The sequence below is a fragment of the Gekko japonicus genome, unplaced genomic scaffold (genome assembly GCF_001447785.1).
Source record: "Gekko japonicus isolate JY-2015 unplaced genomic scaffold, Gekko_japonicus_V1.1 scaffold5876, whole genome shotgun sequence".
In the NCBI taxonomy this organism is placed as follows: Eukaryota; Metazoa; Chordata; class Lepidosauria; order Squamata; family Gekkonidae; genus Gekko; species Gekko japonicus.
In genome coordinates this window covers 17,189-35,126 of record NW_015173876.1, presented here as the reverse complement: position 1 = coordinate 35,126, position 17,938 = coordinate 17,189, and the positions used below count along the sequence as shown (strand labels likewise).

Here is a 17,938-nt window from a genome sequence, read left to right as displayed (position 1 = left end):
AGAAGGGAGGGCAGGAAGGGTTGCCTCAGTGCCTAGTTCTTGTGGCCTTTTCTTACACGCCCAGGGAAATGCCGATCACCACTTTGGGATCAGTAAGCAGTTTTTCTTCAGGCCAGTTTGGTGGGGGATCCTGGAGGTTTTTTGTGCCCTCTTCTGGGCATGGAGCAGGGATCACTGGGAGTGTGTGTGTGGGGGGGGCATTTGTGAATTTCCTGCCTTGTGCTGGGGGGTTGACTAGATGATCCCAGAGGTCCCTTCCAACTCCATGATTCTATGATCTCGTCACAGCTGGGTTTGGATCTCTCTATGGGCTCCAGAGACCCTGTAGGTTTCCTAGCAAGGCTCCTACACTTTTCAGCTGTGTGTGACAGGCAGATACCCAACCGGTTGACATTTCTTCTTTACCTACATATCTGGGGAGGGGGTTTGTGCAACCACTGTTCCCTCTAAGCTGCGGAGTCTTGTGAGCAAAAATCCTACTTTGTGAGCTGCTGGCATTAAGGTTGTGAGCGAGCGATTTGGCAACTGCATAAATTATTTTGCTCTGGAACCCCATCCTTCCTGAGCCGAGACAAAAAAATGTGTGAGCTGGAGGCTTAAAAACTGTGCACTAGCTCACACTAACTCAGCTTAGAGGGAACACTGCTCTGGAGCCATCCTTCCTGAGCTGAGACAAAAAATGTGTGAGCCGGAGGCTAAAGAACTGTGCACTAACTCACACTAACTCAGCTTAGAGGGAACACTGCTCTGGAGCCATCCTTCCTGAGCCGAGACAAAAAATGTGTGAGCCGGAGTCTCAAGAACTGTGCGCTAGCTCACAGTAACTCAGCTGAGAAGGAACACTGGTTGCAACTGCTAAATTTTTGAAAGCAAGAGAGAGATGATCTCATGCTATATAACCACATGCACAGCAGGGCTGAATCCTCACCCGGTAGTCATTTGAGAGCGCCCGAGAGCCTGGAGGAGCCCTTCCAGTCAGAGCGAAGTGGACCGGGCAGAGGGGGGTGCCATCCATTCATGCCTCTCCTTCTCCCCCCTCCGTCCTCTTTCCCCAACAGGAGCCCTATTACGTCCGTTGCATCAAGCCCAATGACCAGAAGTCACCGCACCTCTTTGACGAGGAACGCTGCTGCCACCAGGTGTCCTACTTGGGACTGCTGGAGAACGTGCGGGTCCGACGGGCCGGTTTCGCCTACAGACAGCCCTATGACCGCTTCCTGCTCCGGTAGGCATGATCCTGGTCCTTCCCTGCGCCCTCAGAAAGGCCACCTCAGTATGGGACAAGGAAAGTGAGAGCTGGTGTGGAATAGTGGACAGAGCGGGGGACTGGGATCCAGAGCAACCCGGGTTCGAATCCCCGCTTTTGCCATGGAAACTCGCCGGTCGACCTTGGGCCCGTCACAAACTCTCAACCTGGCCTGCCTCGCAGGGGTGTAGTCGTGGGACAAGGGAGGCGGGGAGAACGGTGTTCTAGAAGCCTCTTTGAGTCCCAACTCGGGAGAAAAGCAGGATATAAATAGATAAATGCATGTAAATAAACGCAGGTGCAAGGGCCGAGCTTTGGCTGCGCTTGCGGGTGACGCATGTATCCACCTTGCTTCTTTCTCAGTATCAGTCAGCACTGGAAAACTGGAGGGACCCCTTCCCTCTGCAGCCCCTCTGGAGCTGACCTGTGATAGAAGTATGTGAATTAGTTGATCATCATATGGCATTGTGTGTAGTACAGCCAGGAGATCCTAAGATTGTCTGGCAGCTGGAGTTCTAGCTCTTTTAGTGTTATGCACCACTAGGTGGCGAGCTAGACTTTTTTTTAGCTGAGAGAGCTCTGAAACAGCTGTGATTGACCCAAGGTCACCCAGGCGGCTTCATGTGGAGGAGTGTGGAATCTAACCTAGTTCTCCAGATTAGAGTCTGTCGCTCTTAACCACTACACCATGCTGGCTATCCTACATAAATATGTAGTTCTGGCCCAGCCATAGAAGGAGAAGGAGAAGAGGAGGAGCTTGGATTTATACCCTGCCCTTCACTACCTGAAGGAGTCTCAGAGCGGCTCTTCCCCTCCCCACAACAGACACCCTATGAGGTAGGTGGGGCTCAGAGAGCTCTTTCGAGGACTGCTCCTGAGAGAACAGCTCCGAGAGAACCTGTGACTGACCCAGGGTCACACCAGCAGCTTTCTGTGGAGGAGTGGGGAATCAAACCCAGGTCTCCCAGATTAGAGCCCGCGCACTTAACCACTACACCAAACTGGCTTTCAAGGAGGAGGAGGAGGAGGAGAAGAAGACGAAGAGAAGATTGGGTTTATACCCCCACCCTTCACTACCCGATGGAGTCTCAGAGCAGCTTACAAACTCCTTTCCCACTCCCCACAACAGACACCCTGTGAGGTAGGTGGGGCTGAGAGAGCTCTTTCGAGAACTGCTCCTGAGAGAACAGCTCTGAAAGGACTTGTGACTGACCCAAGGTCACACCAGCAGCTGCATGTGGGGAATCAAACCCGGTTCTCCCAGATTAGAGTCCGCGCTCCTAATCACTCCACCAAATTAGAGGTGAAAGGAGCTTCCTCTTTGGGCACCACAGTTCTGGGCAGACGCCCTAGATATGGAAAGAGTCACTCCTTGTACTCTGGGAGGAGGTTCTAGAAGTATGAGGGGCCCAATGCAAGTGGAGGAATTATTAGTTCCCTTTGTTTGAGAGGCAGGACGGTGCAGTCGTTGGAGCGACGGACTCAGGACTGGGAAAATATCAGGTCGGGATCCCCGCTCTGCCCTGAAGGCCTGCTGGGTGACCTTGGGCCGCTCTCGGCCTCGAGTCAGTCTCGCCTACCCCCACCTCAGAACAGGCCGTTCACTGGTCCCTCACTGTCCCGCCAGGTACAAGATGACCTGTGAGTACACGTGGCCCAACCACCTCATGGCCACGGACCGCGAGGCCACCCAGGCCCTGATGGAGCAACACGGCTTCCAAGACGACGTCGCCTACGGGAACACCAAGGTCTTTATCCGCACACCGCAGACTCTCTTCTGCCTGGAGGAGGCGCGAGCCCAGCTGATCCCCATCATCGTGCTGCTACTGCAGAAGGTACCGGGAGGTTCACTCCTTGAGTGCATTTGTGTCAGTGTCACACGTGCCACACCAGTCAGTTCTTGTGAAAATTGGGAGGAGGAGGAGGGATTTATGCCCCACCCTTCACTACCCAAAGAAGTCTCAGAGCGGCTTACAAACTCCTTTCCCTTCCCCTCCCCACAACAGACACCCTGAGAGGTAGGTGGGGCTGAGAGAGCTCTGACAGAAACTGCGCTTTTTCAAGAACAGCTCTTATCAGAGCTACAGCTTGCCCAAGGTCATCCAGCCAGGTGCAAGTGGAGGAGTGGGGGATCAAACCCGGTTCTCCCAGATTAGAGCCCGCGCACTTAGACCACTACACCAAACTGGCTCTGGTCTTATCCAGCAGGGCTCTTCAGGAGGTCCCATGTTCAACCCCCCGCATTTCCATTTAAAAGGACCAGGCAGGAGGTGATGTGAAAGACGCTCTGCCTGAGACCCTGGAGAGCCGCTGCCCGTCTGAGTACTGATTCAGTATAAGGCAGCCACAGGTGTTCATGCATCTATTCGTGTGTTCAGGTAGCCTTGGAATTCCCCTAAGGATAGAAGAGTAGAAGAGAGATGACCTGGCGCAGAAGCCACATCCAAAACCTTCCAGGGCCTCCTGGTGAATAATTAACACAGGACATAGGGCCGCCAGGTCCTCCCAGGCCACCGGCAGGAGATGGTAGGGTTGCCATCTCCATGCAAGGAAACTCCTGGGTATTTGTGGGTAGGACAGGGACCTCAGTGGGGTACAATGCCCCGGAGCCCCCCCTCTAAAGCATCTCTTTTCTCCAGGGGAACTATTCTCTGTCACCTGGAGATGTGCTGTAATTTCATGGGATCCCCAGGTCCCACCTGGAGGCTGGCATCCCTCACGTTCCGCTACGCAACCCATTCTGAAATGAGAGGGTGTAATGATTCCATATTTGGGTGTGTGTGTTCCTTTAAATGTTTAGTTTGACTGCAGTTCTGTAAGGAGAGTGGTAGAGGGTGACAAGTGTGATTTGATTTGCTGCTGACTGAGAGTGTGGGAGGAGAGATGTCTATGAGAGTGATTTTGTGTGTGTAAAATTTGAAGAGAGAACATGGTCTGTGTGACTATGGGATTTTGAGTCTAATTCTGTGTGACTAAGACCAGCAGTTTAGTCTGTGTGACTAAGAGAGTTGATTCCATTCAGTGTGAATAAAACGAAGAGACTAGCCTGGGTGGCTATATATATATATGAGACAAAGAGTATACTGAGTGTACAAGCCTGTCAGAGTGGAGTTTGGAATTTGAGAGACTGTTTGTGGCACCAAGCTTTGCCAGTTATATTTACAAGTTCCTTTCTTCAGCAACTGTTCAAAATAAACAGAAACCTATTTTGTTCTTTATTAAATAAATCAGTCCTTCCTCAGGGCCACATAGTCCTCTGAAGTGCCCAGACCCTGGGTCATTCTACCAAAAGGGAGAGATTTGGAATTTTTAATTCCCGGTGGCAGCAGAAAACCACCAAGTTTATGTACTCAGAGAGTGTTTAAAGGTAAAACTGTCTCCCCAATAAGCAAGGATGCCACAGTGGGCACCAGGGGTGTGGGACCAGGGGCATGGGGGTGTGTAGTTTTACCGGCTGGCCGCTGATTCGTCTCTCTCTGCCCCAGGCTTGGAGGGGAGCGTTGGCCCGCAGGCGTTGTAGGTACCTCCGGGCCGTCTACACCATCATGTCTTACTTCAAACGCTACAAAGTGAAGTCCTACTTGCTGGAGCTGGTGCAGCGCTTCCAGGCTGTGCGCAGCATGGCTGACTACGGCAAGAGCGTGGAGTGGCCAGAGCCCCCGGCTGTGCTGGCGCAGTTCCAGGAAAACAGCAAGCTCATCTTCCGCAGGTAAGGGCAGGGAGTGCTCCAGGCCCTGGGCAGTAGGTGGGCAGGGGGACGTCACTGGTGGACCTTGCCCACTACCTCTCCAAGCAGCAGGAGGGGGGGAGGGAATAAAGACCTCGGTGTTGTATGCACCGCTACATCACTTTCAGGAAAAAACCAGAGTTTCTGGTGGTTCCTAGAGCTACCCTACGTCACTTCCGGGTTTCTCCCAGAAGTGATGTCATAGAATTATAGAATGTTAGAGTTGGAAGGGACCTTGCAGGTCATCTAGTCCAGCCCCCTGCACTCTGCAGGAGCAGAGCCAAAAGATAGCCTTGCAGCATACCCGAAAGATGGTCCTCCAGCCTCTGCTTGAAAACCTCCAGCGAAGGAGCATCCACCACCTCCCGAGGCAGTCTGTCCCACTGCTCAACCACTCTTACAGTTAGGAAGTTTCTCCCGATATTTAGCCGGTATCGACTCCCTTGTAATTTCCACCCCATTAGACCTAGTCTTGCAATCCGGAGCAAGAGAGAATAGATCCGCTCCGTCTTCTACATGACATAGCACTCCTGATATTTAGCCAGTAACGACTCCCTTGTCATTTCCACCCATTAGACCTAGTCTTGCAATCCGGAGCAAGAGAGAATAGATCCGCTCCGTCTTCTACATGACATAGCAGAATAGAGCGGAACGACCACCTCCCGTGATCTGGACACAATGCTTCTGTTAATGCATCATACCCTGCTGAGCTTGCTCCGTTCCCCAAACCCCGCCCTCTCCAGGCTCCCCCCAAAAAAATCTCCAGGAAATTCCCAACCTGGGGTTGGTAACCCTATATGGGGCCCGTGAGGAATTTGGACTCTCCCCCAAGCTCTCCCTCAGGGAAAACCAAGTGAAAGATACATGCCTTGCTTATCTGCAATCCAAGTTGGTACAAAGAGCCTCTCAAGCAAGGCTCCCTCTGAGCTGTGGAGTCTCGTGAGTAAAAATTCTACTTTGCGAGCTACCGGCATTAAAGTTGTGAGCGAGCGATTTGGCTGTTGCATGAATTGGTTTGCTCTGGAGCCCTCCTTCCCGAGCTGAGACAAAAATGTGTGAGCTGGAGGCCAAAGAACTGTGCGCTAGCTCACACTAACCCAGCTTAGAGGGGACACTGCGCTCAGCCCCACCTGCAGAATGTGGTGGGAGATGAGTCGTAAAAGCCATCAGGGATGAACACCGTCCATAGCTTTGGGAAGAAGCGGCTGGGTGGGGTGCAGTGTTCCCTCTAAGCGCTGGGTTAGTGTGAGCTAGCGCACAGTTCTTTGGCCTCCAGCTCACACATTTTTGTCTTAGCTCAGGAAGGGTGGCTCCAGAGCAGTGTTCCCTCTAAGCTGAGTTGGTGTGAGCCAGCTCACAGTTTTTTAGCCTCCAGCTCACAGATTTTTGCTCTAGCTCAGGAAGGATGGCCTCAAAGCAAACTGTGAGGCATGGAAAAATTTGTGCCAGACCTTTCCTTTGTGTCTGCTGGGGATCGCCAATTTGTACAACGCGGGGCTGACCCTTTGAATTATCTCAGAAGGCCCTGCCCATTTTCCCATGAGGGCGTGTGGCTTCTTTGAAAATTTGCGGTAGAGAACCTTTTGTCCAGGATTCCGGGGGTTTCTCACCCAGCCTAACTTTTTGTCCATGGCTAGAGTGCTCTTACCAATGGCCTGCGCCACCTGCGAGTGTACTGGTTCTGGCTTCTGTGGATGATCGCTTATTCTGTTGTTGTTCAGTCACACAGTCGAGTCCGACCGGATCACGCCAGGCCCTTCTACCTTCCGCTGTCCTCTGAAGCTTGCTCAATTTCATGTTCGTTGCTTCAATAACACTGTCTGACCATCTCATCCTTTGCCGTCCCCGTCTTCTTTGACCTTCAGTCTTTCCCAGCATCAGGGTCTTCTCCGGGGAGTGCTCCCTTCTCATTGGGTGGCCAAAGTATTTGTGAATGTGTGAGCTGGAGGCTAAAAAACTTGTGAGCCAGCTCACACTCACCCAGCTTAGAGGGAACACTGCTCTCAAGGACTTTCTGGGAAAGAAAAAGGAGGGGAAGGAGGTTGAGTCGGAAAGCTATGTCTTCTAGAAGCCAAAGGTCTCACTCTCTCACTCACTCACTCACACACCCCTCCCCTAAGGAATTCCCTCCCCCCTACAGCAGTGGCAACCAAAGCAAGTGAAGCATAGTCAGGTTCGAGAGCCTGATCTAGCTCCTTAAGCAGCAAGGATTTGCTTGAACATTTGCACTCTGGATCGCTGGTCAAACCGGTCTTTGCAAGCCGATCTAAGACTCAGAGACCTGACAGAGGTGCATTGGCCGAATCCCAGAGTCTGGCTGACCCGAGGGGCTCTCTCAAGTGTTTCTCGTGCCCTCTGCAGGTGGCGTGCCAGACAGATTGTGAACAACATCCCTCCCTCTGACATGGAGCAGATCAAGGCCAAAGTGGCCGCTCTGGATGTCCTGCAAGGGCTTCGGAAGGACTGGGGCTGTGGACGGAACTGGGGACGGAACTACTTGGTGTCGGTGAGTATTTGGCAGGGGAAGGGAGGGTCCGGTTGAGATTCAGGTCCTCCGAGGGGTCGTTTCCTGCGGGAGTGCACAGGAGCGGAGCTCCAGCAGTAAGGAGCTCAGTGGGCGGGCGTATGCAACAAGCCCCGCCCCCTGCGCCCAGCAGCCCTCAGTCAGAGCAAGAAGCAGCCAGGTAAGTTGCAGAGCTCCCCCTGATCCAAAACAGTCAAGTGGCACCTTTAAGACCAAGTTTTATTCAGGTACAAGCTCTCCTTCCTCTGTGAGGACAGATCTGCACGTTCTCTCTCCCCCCCCCCTTCCCAATAGCTAGCAATCCAAAACAGTCCAGTGGAGCCTGAGCGGTGGGTGTTGCCTTCTGACACACTTCCAGTGATGTCAGGGGGTGTGGCATATGCAGATGAGTTATGCTAATGAGCTCTTTTTCTGCAAAATGACCCCTGGGTCCTCCCATTCTAACTGGTGCCAGACCTGTCTTTTGTGCGCTTCTGGGTAGGAGAAGACCACAAGAGCAGCTCCCGGGTGGCTGACCAAGACTCCCCGCCCCCCGCCCCAAAAAAGTGGGAAAGCTAGGCTGGACTCCAGTAGCACCTTGAAAACCAGCAGGATTTCCAAGGTAGAAGCTTTTGAGAGTCAAAAGCTCCCATCGTCAGATACAAGCCAGACTTGAATTGTGCTCTTCTAATGCAAACCAACACAGCTACCCCTACCTGAAACCGCGAAAGGGGCGCATCACTTGGCCACTCTGACTTACTGGTGGTGGTGAGTCGTTATGGTTCGCTTCCCCCCAAGACCAGAGCTGTGTGAGACGGGAGGCTGGACTAGAGGGACCCTCCCTGGTCTGACCCAGCAGGGCTCTTCTGAGGTTCTTCTCAGGGGAAGGCCTCGGCCTCTCTGCCCTGCTGTTGGCCCTCCGGAGGAACTGGCTGGCCCCTGTGTGAGACGGGAGGCTGGACTAGAGGGACCCTCCCTGGTCTGACCCAGCAGGGCTCTTCTGAGGTTCTTCTCAGGGGAAGGCCTCGGCCTCTCTGCCCTGCTGTTGGCCCTCCGGAGGAACTGGCTGGCCCCTGTGTGAGACGGGAGGCTGGACTAGAGGGACCCTCCCTGGTCTGACCCAGCAGGGCTCTTCTGAGGTTCTTCTCAGGGGAAGGCCTCGGCCTCTCTGCCCTGCTGTTGGCCCTCCGGAGGAACTGGCTGGCCCCTGTGTGAGACGGGAGGCTGGACTAGAGGGACCCTCCCTGGTCTGACCCAGCAGGGCTCTTCTGAGGTTCTTCTCAGGGGAAGGCCTCGGCCTCTCTGCCCTGCTGTTGGCCCTCCGGAGGAACTGGCTGGCCCCTGTGTGAGACGGGAGGCTGGACTAGAGGGACCCTCCCTGGTCTGACCCAGCAGGGCTCTTCTGAGGTTCTTCTCAGGGGAAGGCCTCGGCCTCTCTGCCCTGCTGTTGGCCCTCCGGAGGAACTGGCTGGCCCCTGTGTGAGACGGGAGGCTGGACTAGAGGGACCCTCCCTGGTCTGACCCAGCAGGGCTCTTCTGAGGTTCTTCTCAGGGGAAGGCCTCGGCCTCTCTGCCCTGCTGTTGGCCCTCCGGAGGAACTGGCTGGCCCCTGTGTGAGACGGGAGGCTGGACTAGAGGGACCCTCCCTGGTCTGACCCAGCAGGGCTCTTCTGAGGTTCTTCTCAGGGGAAGGCCTCGGCCTCTCTGCCCTGCTGTTGGCCCTCCGGAGGAACTGGCTGGCCCCTGTGTGAGACGGGAGGCTGGACTAGAGGGACCCTCCCTGGTCTGACCCAGCAGGGCTCTTCTGAGGTTCTTCTCAGGGGAAGGCCTCGGCCTCTCTGCCCTGCTGTTGGCCCTCCGGAGGAACTGGCTGGCCCCTGTGTGAGACGGGAGGCTGGACTAGAGGGACCCTCCCTGGTCTGACCCAGCAGGGCTCTTCTGAGGTTCTTCTCAGGGGAAGGCCTCGGCCTCTCTGCCCTGCTGTTGGCCCTCCGGAGGAACTGGCTGGCCCCTGTGTGAGACGGGAGGCTGGACTAGAGGGACCCTCCCTGGTCTGACCCAGCAGGGCTCTTCTGAGGTTCTTCTCAGGGGAAGGCCTCGGCCTCTCTGCCCTGCTGTTGGCCCTCCGGAGGAACTGGCTGGCCCCTGTGTGAGACGGGAGGCTGGACTAGAGGGACCCTCCCTGGTCTGACCCAGCAGGGCTCTTCTGAGGTTCTTCTCAGGGGAAGGCCTCGGCCTCTCTGCCCTGCTGTTGGCCCTCCGGAGGAACTGGCTGGCCCCTGTGTGAGACGGGAGGCTGGACTAGAGGGACCCTCCCTGGTCTGACCCAGCAGGGCTCTTCTGAGGTTCTTCTCAGGGGAAGGCCTCGGCCTCTCTGCCCTGCTGTTGGCCCTCCGGAGGAACTGGCTGGCCCCTGTGTGAGACGGGAGGCTGGACTAGAGGGACCCTCCCTGGTCTGACCCAGCAGGGCTCTTCTGAGGTTCTTCTCAGGGGAAGGCCTCGGCCTCTCTGCCCTGCTGTTGGCCCTCCGGAGGAACTGGCTGGCCCCTGTGTGAGACGGGAGGCTGGACTAGAGGGACCCTCCCTGGTCTGACCCAGCAGGGCTCTTCTGAGGTTCTTCTCAGGGGAAGGCCTCGGCCTCTCTGCCCTGCTGTTGGCCCTCCGGAGGAACTGGCTGGCCCCTGTGTGAGACGGGAGGCTGGACTAGAGGGACCCTCCCTGGTCTGACCCAGCAGGGCTCTTCTGAGGTTCTTCTCAGGGGAAGGCCTCGGCCTCTCTGCCCTGCTGTTGGCCCTCCGGAGGAACTGGCTGGCCCCTGTGTGAGACGGGAGGCTGGACTAGAGGGACCCTCCCTGGTCTGACCCAGCAGGGCTCTTCTGAGGTTCTTCTCAGGGGAAGGCCTCGGCCTCTCTGCCCTGCTGTTGGCCCTCCGGAGGAACTGGCTGGCCCCTGTGTGAGACGGGAGGCTGGACTAGAGGGACCCTCCCTGGTCTGACCCAGCAGGGCTCTTCTGAGGTTCTTCTCAGGGGAAGGCCTCGGCCTCTCTGCCCTGCTGTTGGCCCTCCGGAGGAACTGGCTGGCCCCTGTGTGAGACGGGAGGCTGGACTAGAGGGACCCTCCCTGGTCTGACCCAGCAGGGCTCTTCTGAGGTTCTTCTCAGGGGAAGGCCTCGGCCTCTCTGCCCTGCTGTTGGCCCTCCGGAGGAACTGGCTGGCCCCTGTGTGAGACGGGAGGCTGGACTAGAGGGACCCTCCCTGGTCTGACCCAGCAGGGCTCTTCTGAGGTTCTTCTCAGGGGAAGGCCTCGGCCTCTCTGCCCTGCTGTTGGCCCTCCGGAGGAACTGGCTGGCCCCTGTGTGAGACGGGAGGCTGGACTAGAGGGACCCTCCCTGGTCTGACCCAGCAGGGCTCTTCTGAGGTTCTTCTCAGGGGAAGGCCTCGGCCTCTCTGCCCTGCTGTTGGCCCTCCGGAGGAACTGGCTGGCCCCTGTGTGAGACGGGAGGCTGGACTAGAGGGACCCTCCCTGGTCTGACCCAGCAGGGCTCTTCTGAGGTTCTTCTCAGGGGAAGGCCTCGGCCTCTCTGCCCTGCTGTTGGCCCTCCGGAGGAACTGGCTGGCCCCTGTGTGAGACGGGAGGCTGGACTAGAGGGACCCTCCCTGGTCTGACCCAGCAGGGCTCTTCTGAGGTTCTTCTCAGGGGAAGGCCTCGGCCTCTCTGCCCTGCTGTTGGCCCTCCGGAGGAACTGGCTGGCCCCTGTGTGAGACGGGAGGCTGGACTAGAGGGACCCTCCCTGGTCTGACCCAGCAGGGCTCTTCTGAGGTTCTTCTCAGGGGAAGGCCTCGGCCTCTCTGCCCTGCTGTTGGCCCTCCGGAGGAACTGGCTGGCCCCTGTGTGAGACGGGAGGCTGGACTAGAGGGACCCTCCCTGGTCTGACCCAGCAGGGCTCTTCTGAGGTTCTTCTCAGGGGAAGGCCTCGGCCTCTCTGCCCTGCTGTTGGCCCTCCGGAGGAACTGGCTGGCCCCTGTGTGAGACGGGAGGCTGGACTAGAGGGACCCTCCCTGGTCTGACCCAGCAGGGCTCTTCTGAGGTTCTTCTCAGGGGAAGGCCTCGGCCTCTCTGCCCTGCTGTTGGCCCTCCGGAGGAACTGGCTGGCCCCTGTGTGAGACGGGAGGCTGGACTAGAGGGACCCTCCCTGGTCTGACCCAGCAGGGCTCTTCTGAGGTTCTTCTCAGGGGAAGGCCTCGGCCTCTCTGCCCTGCTGTTGGCCCTCCGGAGGAACTGGCTGGCCCCTGTGTGAGACGGGAGGCTGGACTAGAGGGACCCTCCCTGGTCTGACCCAGCAGGGCTCTTCTGAGGTTCTTCTCAGGGGAAGGCCTCGGCCTCTCTGCCCTGCTGTTGGCCCTCCGGAGGAACTGGCTGGCCCCTGTGTGAGACGGGAGGCTGGACTAGAGGGACCCTCCCTGGTCTGACCCAGCAGGGCTCTTCTGAGGTTCTTCTCAGGGGAAGGCCTCGGCCTCTCTGCCCTGCTGTTGGCCCTCCGGAGGAACTGGCTGGCCCCTGTGTGAGACGGGAGGCTGGACTAGAGGGACCCTCCCTGGTCTGACCCAGCAGGGCTCTTCTGAGGTTCTTCTCAGGGGAAGGCCTCGGCCTCTCTGCCCTGCTGTTGGCCCTCCGGAGGAACTGGCTGGCCCCTGTGTGAGACGGGAGGCTGGACTAGAGGGACCCTCCCTGGTCTGACCCAGCAGGGCTCTTCTGAGGTTCTTCTCAGGGGAAGGCCTCGGCCTCTCTGCCCTGCTGTTGGCCCTCCGGAGGAACTGGCTGGCCCCTGTGTGAGACGGGAGGCTGGACTAGAGGGACCCTCCCTGGTCTGACCCAGCAGGGCTCTTCTGAGGTTCTTCTCAGGGGAAGGCCTCGGCCTCTCTGCCCTGCTGTTGGCCCTCCGGAGGAACTGGCTGGCCCCTGTGTGAGACGGGAGGCTGGACTAGAGGGACCCTCCCTGGTCTGACCCAGCAGGGCTCTTCTGAGGTTCTTCTCAGGGGAAGGCCTCGGCCTCTCTGCCCTGCTGTTGGCCCTCCGGAGGAACTGGCTGGCCCCTGTGTGAGACGGGAGGCTGGACTAGAGGGACCCTCCCTGGTCTGACCCAGCAGGGCTCTTCTGAGGTTCTTATCAGGGGAAGGCCTTGGACTCTACATCCTGTTGTTGGCCCTCCTGAGGAACTGGTTGGCCCCTGTGTGGGACAGAAAGGTGGACTAGATGGACCTTCAATGGTCTGATCCAGCCGGGCTCTTCTGATGTTCTTATGTTCAGAGCTGTATAATGCCATAGAGGCCACCTGCCAAGCAGCCATTGTCTCCAGGCGAACTGATCTCTGTCTTTTTGCTCATTTGTAATTTTGGAAGATCTCCGGGCCCCACCTAAGGGGGAACCTCCAGGTTAAAGTTGTCAGTCTTAACACCTTGCATGATTTTCTTCACTTGGTGTCTACGTGGGGGTCTGGCCGTCTGTTGAGATCATTGGGAGTCTTCGCCTTGGGAGAATTTTAGGACCCTCGACAGCTAAACGTTTGTAGAAGAAGATAAGCCCCAAAGGAAGGAAGCGGCCCTTGGGAGCTGGCTAAGAAGGGAGGGAGAAAAGAGGGCCAGATCAATGTGTTTTGCCATCCCGAGCTAGGTGCAAAGATCAGGACCAGGATGCCTGGAAGACTGTCCCCCCAAAGCAGCCATTTTATCCAGGGGAACTGTTTTCTGTAATCTGGACATGAGGTGCTGTCATAACCCCTCGTGGGTTGCCACCTTCCTCTACCACCACTCTGGACTTAGGGTCCCTTGGGAAGGCCCAGAGTACCCTCCCAAGCCCAACCAAAATGCCCCTTTTAAGCCGAGAAATATAGGCGTGATGATCAGGCAAAGAACATTAAACAAATGGTTTATTAATAAAGTAATGGGGCAAGGAAAACAAGACAAGGTACTTAAAATATATATAACAGTGTCTAAAGGTAAAATAAAACAAATCTAACGCGGCTACCTATTTCACTTCACTGGCTACTATTCAAGGCCCACAGCCTTTTATACCAGGCCTGTGCCTGTACTCACTCTGTCCCAAGTGAGGGATCTTTCTCTCAGACCAGACTGTCCCCTCAGTTTTAACTCTGTGAGAGGAAAGAACGCAGAAGAGAAAAGAACACATTTCCACAGCCCACAAACCTTAAGTCCCAATCTCCTCACACAATCCCTGGACACCGGTTGGTTACAACTGTCGCTAAGCATTATGGGGATTGTAGGCTGTCCACTCCCACACAGGTCTCTTCTGGGCCTAGGCCTCTAGGCCTTGTCTCCCAGTCCTACACAGATCATGACAGGTGTAAATCTGGGGGGATCACCAGATACCAACTGGAGGCGGGTGTCCCTATTGTAGCCTGATAGCTGTTTAGTGAACACCATTTTTAGGCTGTGGCTTTATGTCATTTGTATGCCCTGGCTTGTTCTTAATGGTGGGAATCTCCCAGAATGACAATGGATCTCCAGATTACAGAGATCAGTTCCCCTGGCAGAAACATCCGGTTCGGAAAGTGGACAGTCTGGCGTCATGCCCTGCCGAGGTCCCTCCCTTCCATCATCCCTGCTCTCCCCAAGTTCTGCCCCCCAAAATCTCCTGGAATTTCCCAACCCTGAGTTGGCAGCCATAGGAAGAGTCAGCATCAAAGTCGGAGACCACCGAAGCAGGGATAGACCCGGGACACGGCCATTCATCCCGCCTGGCTGCCCCTAATGACCCTTGAGCTGGTCAACCATCTTTCACCAGCCACAGGTCCTCTAGCCAGTATCGCAGTCCGGCTGGCTGATGCTCCTCCTGGCAAATCGTTAAGCAGCTCGAACGTACCAGAAGGCTGTATGTGGCCCCTGGGCCATAATTTGCCCACCTCTCTCTTTCTCTCTCTCTGGAGGTGGTGGGCTCTCCTCCTTTGGAGGTTTTCAAACAGAGGCTAGATGGCCATCTGTGACAGCACTGCGGATTCTGTGAACTTGGGCAGATCACGAGAGGGAGGGCAGGAAGGGATGCCTCAGTGCTTAGTGCTCGTGGCCCTTTCTTAAAAAGGTAAAGGTAAAGGTTTCCCTTGCTCGAAAGCCAGTCGAATCCGACTCTAGGGTTGCGGTGCTCATCTCCGTTTCAAAGCCGAAGAGCCAGCGCTGTCCGAAGACGTTTCCGTGGTCATGTGGCCGGCATGACTAAACACCAAGGCCGTGCACGGAACGCCGTTCCCTTCCCACCGAAGTGGTCCCTATTTATCTACTTGCAATTTCTTCCTTTCGAACTGCTAAGTTGGCAGGAGCTGGAACTAGAGACGGGAGCTCACTCCGTCATGCAGCAACTTGGGTCTCGAACTGCTGAACTACTGACCTTCCACAGCCTGCAGTTCAGCGTCTTAACCCCTTGAGCCACCGCAGCTCCTCTTACCCTTTCTTACCACCCAGGGAAATGCCAATCGCCACTTTGGGGTCAGGAAGCAGTTTTTCTCCATGCCAGTTTGGCCTCGGGGATCCTGGAGGTTTTTTGTCATCTTCTGGGCATGGAACAATGGTCACTGGCGGTGTGGAGGGGGAGATATTTGTGAATTTCCTGCATTGTGCAGGGGGTTGGACTAGTTGACCCCTTCCAACTTTATGATTCTATGCTTCTCTCTCTCTCTCTCTCTCTCTCTCTCGGTTTCTGTCAAGAGCTCTCTCAGCCCCACCGACCTCACAGGGTGTCTGTCTGTTGTGGGGAGGGGAAGGGAAAGGAGTTTGTAAGTTGCTCTGAGACTCCCTTGGGTAGTGAAGGGCGGGGTATAAATCCAATCTCTTCTTCTTCTTCTTCTTCTTCTTCTTCTTCTTTCTTCTTTCTTCTTCTTTCTTCTTCTTTCTTCTTCTTCTTCTTCTTTTTTCTTCTTCTTCTTCCTCTTCTTCTGTGCCCCGAGGGTCTCGGTGGCACAAGGGCCCTGGAAGCCACCGGGACGCCCAGGATTTCCTAGGGGAAGGGGGGGGGGTGTCCCAGCTTTTTGGAACGGCATGTAGGAAGCGGCTTCACAAGAGCAGGGAGATATTTCTATGCACCGTCTCCATGGTGATTTCTCCCCGAATCCTCTAAGCAAAGAGCGAAGCGCCTGTGTGGGCGGGAGGCCCCCCGCAGCCGCTTCGGTGCTCGCCAGCTCTGGAGTCGTGTCATGCTAAAGCAGAAAAGCCTCCCCGTGCACCTCGTCACTCACGAAAGGAGGACCGCTGCAGCCAGTGAGCGTCGAGGGCTGGAGGATGAAAGGGAACCCCATGAGCCCGGCTTGCCAGAACCCTGTAGGCGGAAAAGGGTATTTTTGTCCAGAGAAAGGAGGACCGGGACTGAAAATTAACCTGCCCTTTGCAGAGACAGAAGTGGTTCCGTTTGGGTACCGCTTCAGACAAGCAGGGTCTGTCCGTTATTTTTTATCTGGCGATGGTGGGGATCGAACCTGGGACCTTGCGACTCATGCAACAGAGGTGCCCTGCCGCTATCCTGTGTCCCCCTCCTAATGTAAAGGGCCGAGAGAGACAACATCTATTACGTCTCTGGGTAGTCACGAATCACTGAGCTTTTTGTTAATGCTTTTTGTTAATGGCTATGGCTACTGAGAGCCAGTTTGGTGTCGTGGTTAAGTGCACGGACTCTAATCTGGGAGAACTGGGTTTGATTCCCCACTCTTCCACATGCAGCTGCTGGATGACCTTGGGCAAGCCGTAGTTCTGATAAGAGCTGTCCTTGAAGAAGAGCAGTTTCTGTCAAGAGCTCTCTCTGCCCCACCTACCTCACAGGCAATGCTCCCTCTAAGCTGTGGAGTCTCGTGAGCAAAAATTCTACTCTGTGAGCTGCTGGCATTAAGGTTGTGAGCGAGCGATTTGGCTGCTGCATAAATTATTTCTCTCTGGGGCCCTCCTTCCTGAGCGGAGGCAAAAGTCTGTGAGCTGGAGGCTAAAAAACTGTGAGCTAGCTCACACTAACTCAGATTAGAGGGAACACTGCTCACAGGGTGTCTGTTGTGGGGAGGGGAAGGGAAAAAGGAGATTGTAAGCCGCTCTGAGACTCCTTTGGGTAGTGAAGGGCGGGGTATAAATCCAATCTCTTCTCTTCTATCATAGTAGTCGCCCGTTTTTCACCTGCAGCACTTAAAATAAGTTCCTGTGGTGGAACTCAGGCCTAGTGCCAGGGTGGTGTTAGCAACACATTCCCAGATCTCCCCGCGTCGCCTGACCAAGGTTCCCCCAGTGTTCTTACCCAGGGCTTCTAGGGGAAGTCCTCCATCCAAACACTGACGCTGCCTCCTCCTACTCAGGTCCCTGTAGATCCAGAGGCCTTTACAGGGAATTCTGTAGCTTGTCTTTTTCTTCTGTGGTCTCTAACAGTAAGCCACCTCAAACAGGACTCAGGGGCAGGGGCGGTGGCTCAGTGAAAGAACCTCTGCTTGGCAAAGCGTCCCGGGTTCAGTCCCTGGCATGCAGGAGGTCCCAGGTTCAATTCCTGACATCTCCAGTTAAAAGGACCAGGCAGGAGGTGATGGGAAAGACTTCTGCCTGAGACCCTGGAGAACCGGTGCCAGTCTCAGGGAGGGGTGGTGGTTCAGTGGAAGAGCCTCCGCTTGGTGTGCAGAAGGTTCCAGGTTCAATCCCCAGCATCTCCAGTTAAAGGATACTGCAGTCGGTGATTTGAAAAACCTCTGCCTGAGACCCTGGAGAGCAGCTGCCAGTCAGAGTAGACAAGACTGACCTTGATAGGCTGATGGTTGATTCAGTATAAGGCAGCTTCATGTCTGTCCATTCAGTTTGGTGTAGTGGTTAGGCACACGGACTCTAATCTGGGAGAACTGGGTTCGATTCCCCACCTGTCCACACGCAGCTGCTGATGTGACCTTGGGTCAATCATAAATCCTTTCAGGGCTGTTCTCTCATGAAGCTCTCCCACCCCCGCCTACCTCACACGGTGTCTGTTGTGGGGAGGGGAAGGGAAAGGAGTTTGTAAGCCGCTCTGAGACTCCTTCAGGTAGTGAAGGGTGAGGAATAAACCCAATCTCTTCTTCTTCCTCTTCAAGAGGTAGCCTAGAAATATCCTAAGTAACAAATAGCATCCAGTAGACTGCATAAGTGTATTATGGTATGGTTTTGGTTTTGTGATGCAATGCCCTGAGCCCTGTTGGGGAATGGGTGCTATAAAAGCCAAATATAATAAATAAATAGAAGAAGAAGAGATTGGATTTATACCCCGCCCTTCACTACTCGAAGGAGTCTCAGAGTGGTTTACAATGTTCCCTCTAAGCTGTGGAATCTTGTGAGCAAAAATTCTACTTTGTGAGCTACTGGCATTAAAGTGGTGAGTGAGCAATTTGGTTACTGCATAAATTAGTTTGCTCTGGAGCCCTCCTTCCTGAGCTGAGACAAAAAAATGTGTGAGCCGGAGGCTAAAA

At 55.4% G+C, this 17,938-nt stretch overlaps 1 protein-coding gene across 1 annotated transcript in view; it reads left to right on the top strand.

The window, feature by feature from the left end:
* The window catches only part of LOC107120856 (unconventional myosin-Ig-like), a gene marked incomplete at its 3' end in the record, with an annotated part of 27,491 nt that overhangs the window by 4,997 nt on the left and 4,556 nt on the right, over nt 1-17,938 (top strand). The window contains exons 4-7 of the mRNA XM_015423623.1: nt 1,059-1,225; nt 2,874-3,081; nt 4,732-4,955; nt 7,335-7,479. Coding sequence (XP_015279109.1) covers nt 1,059-1,225; nt 2,874-3,081; nt 4,732-4,955; nt 7,335-7,479 — 744 coding nt within the window. The remainder of the gene's footprint in view (nt 1-1,058; nt 1,226-2,873; nt 3,082-4,731; nt 4,956-7,334; nt 7,480-17,938) is intronic.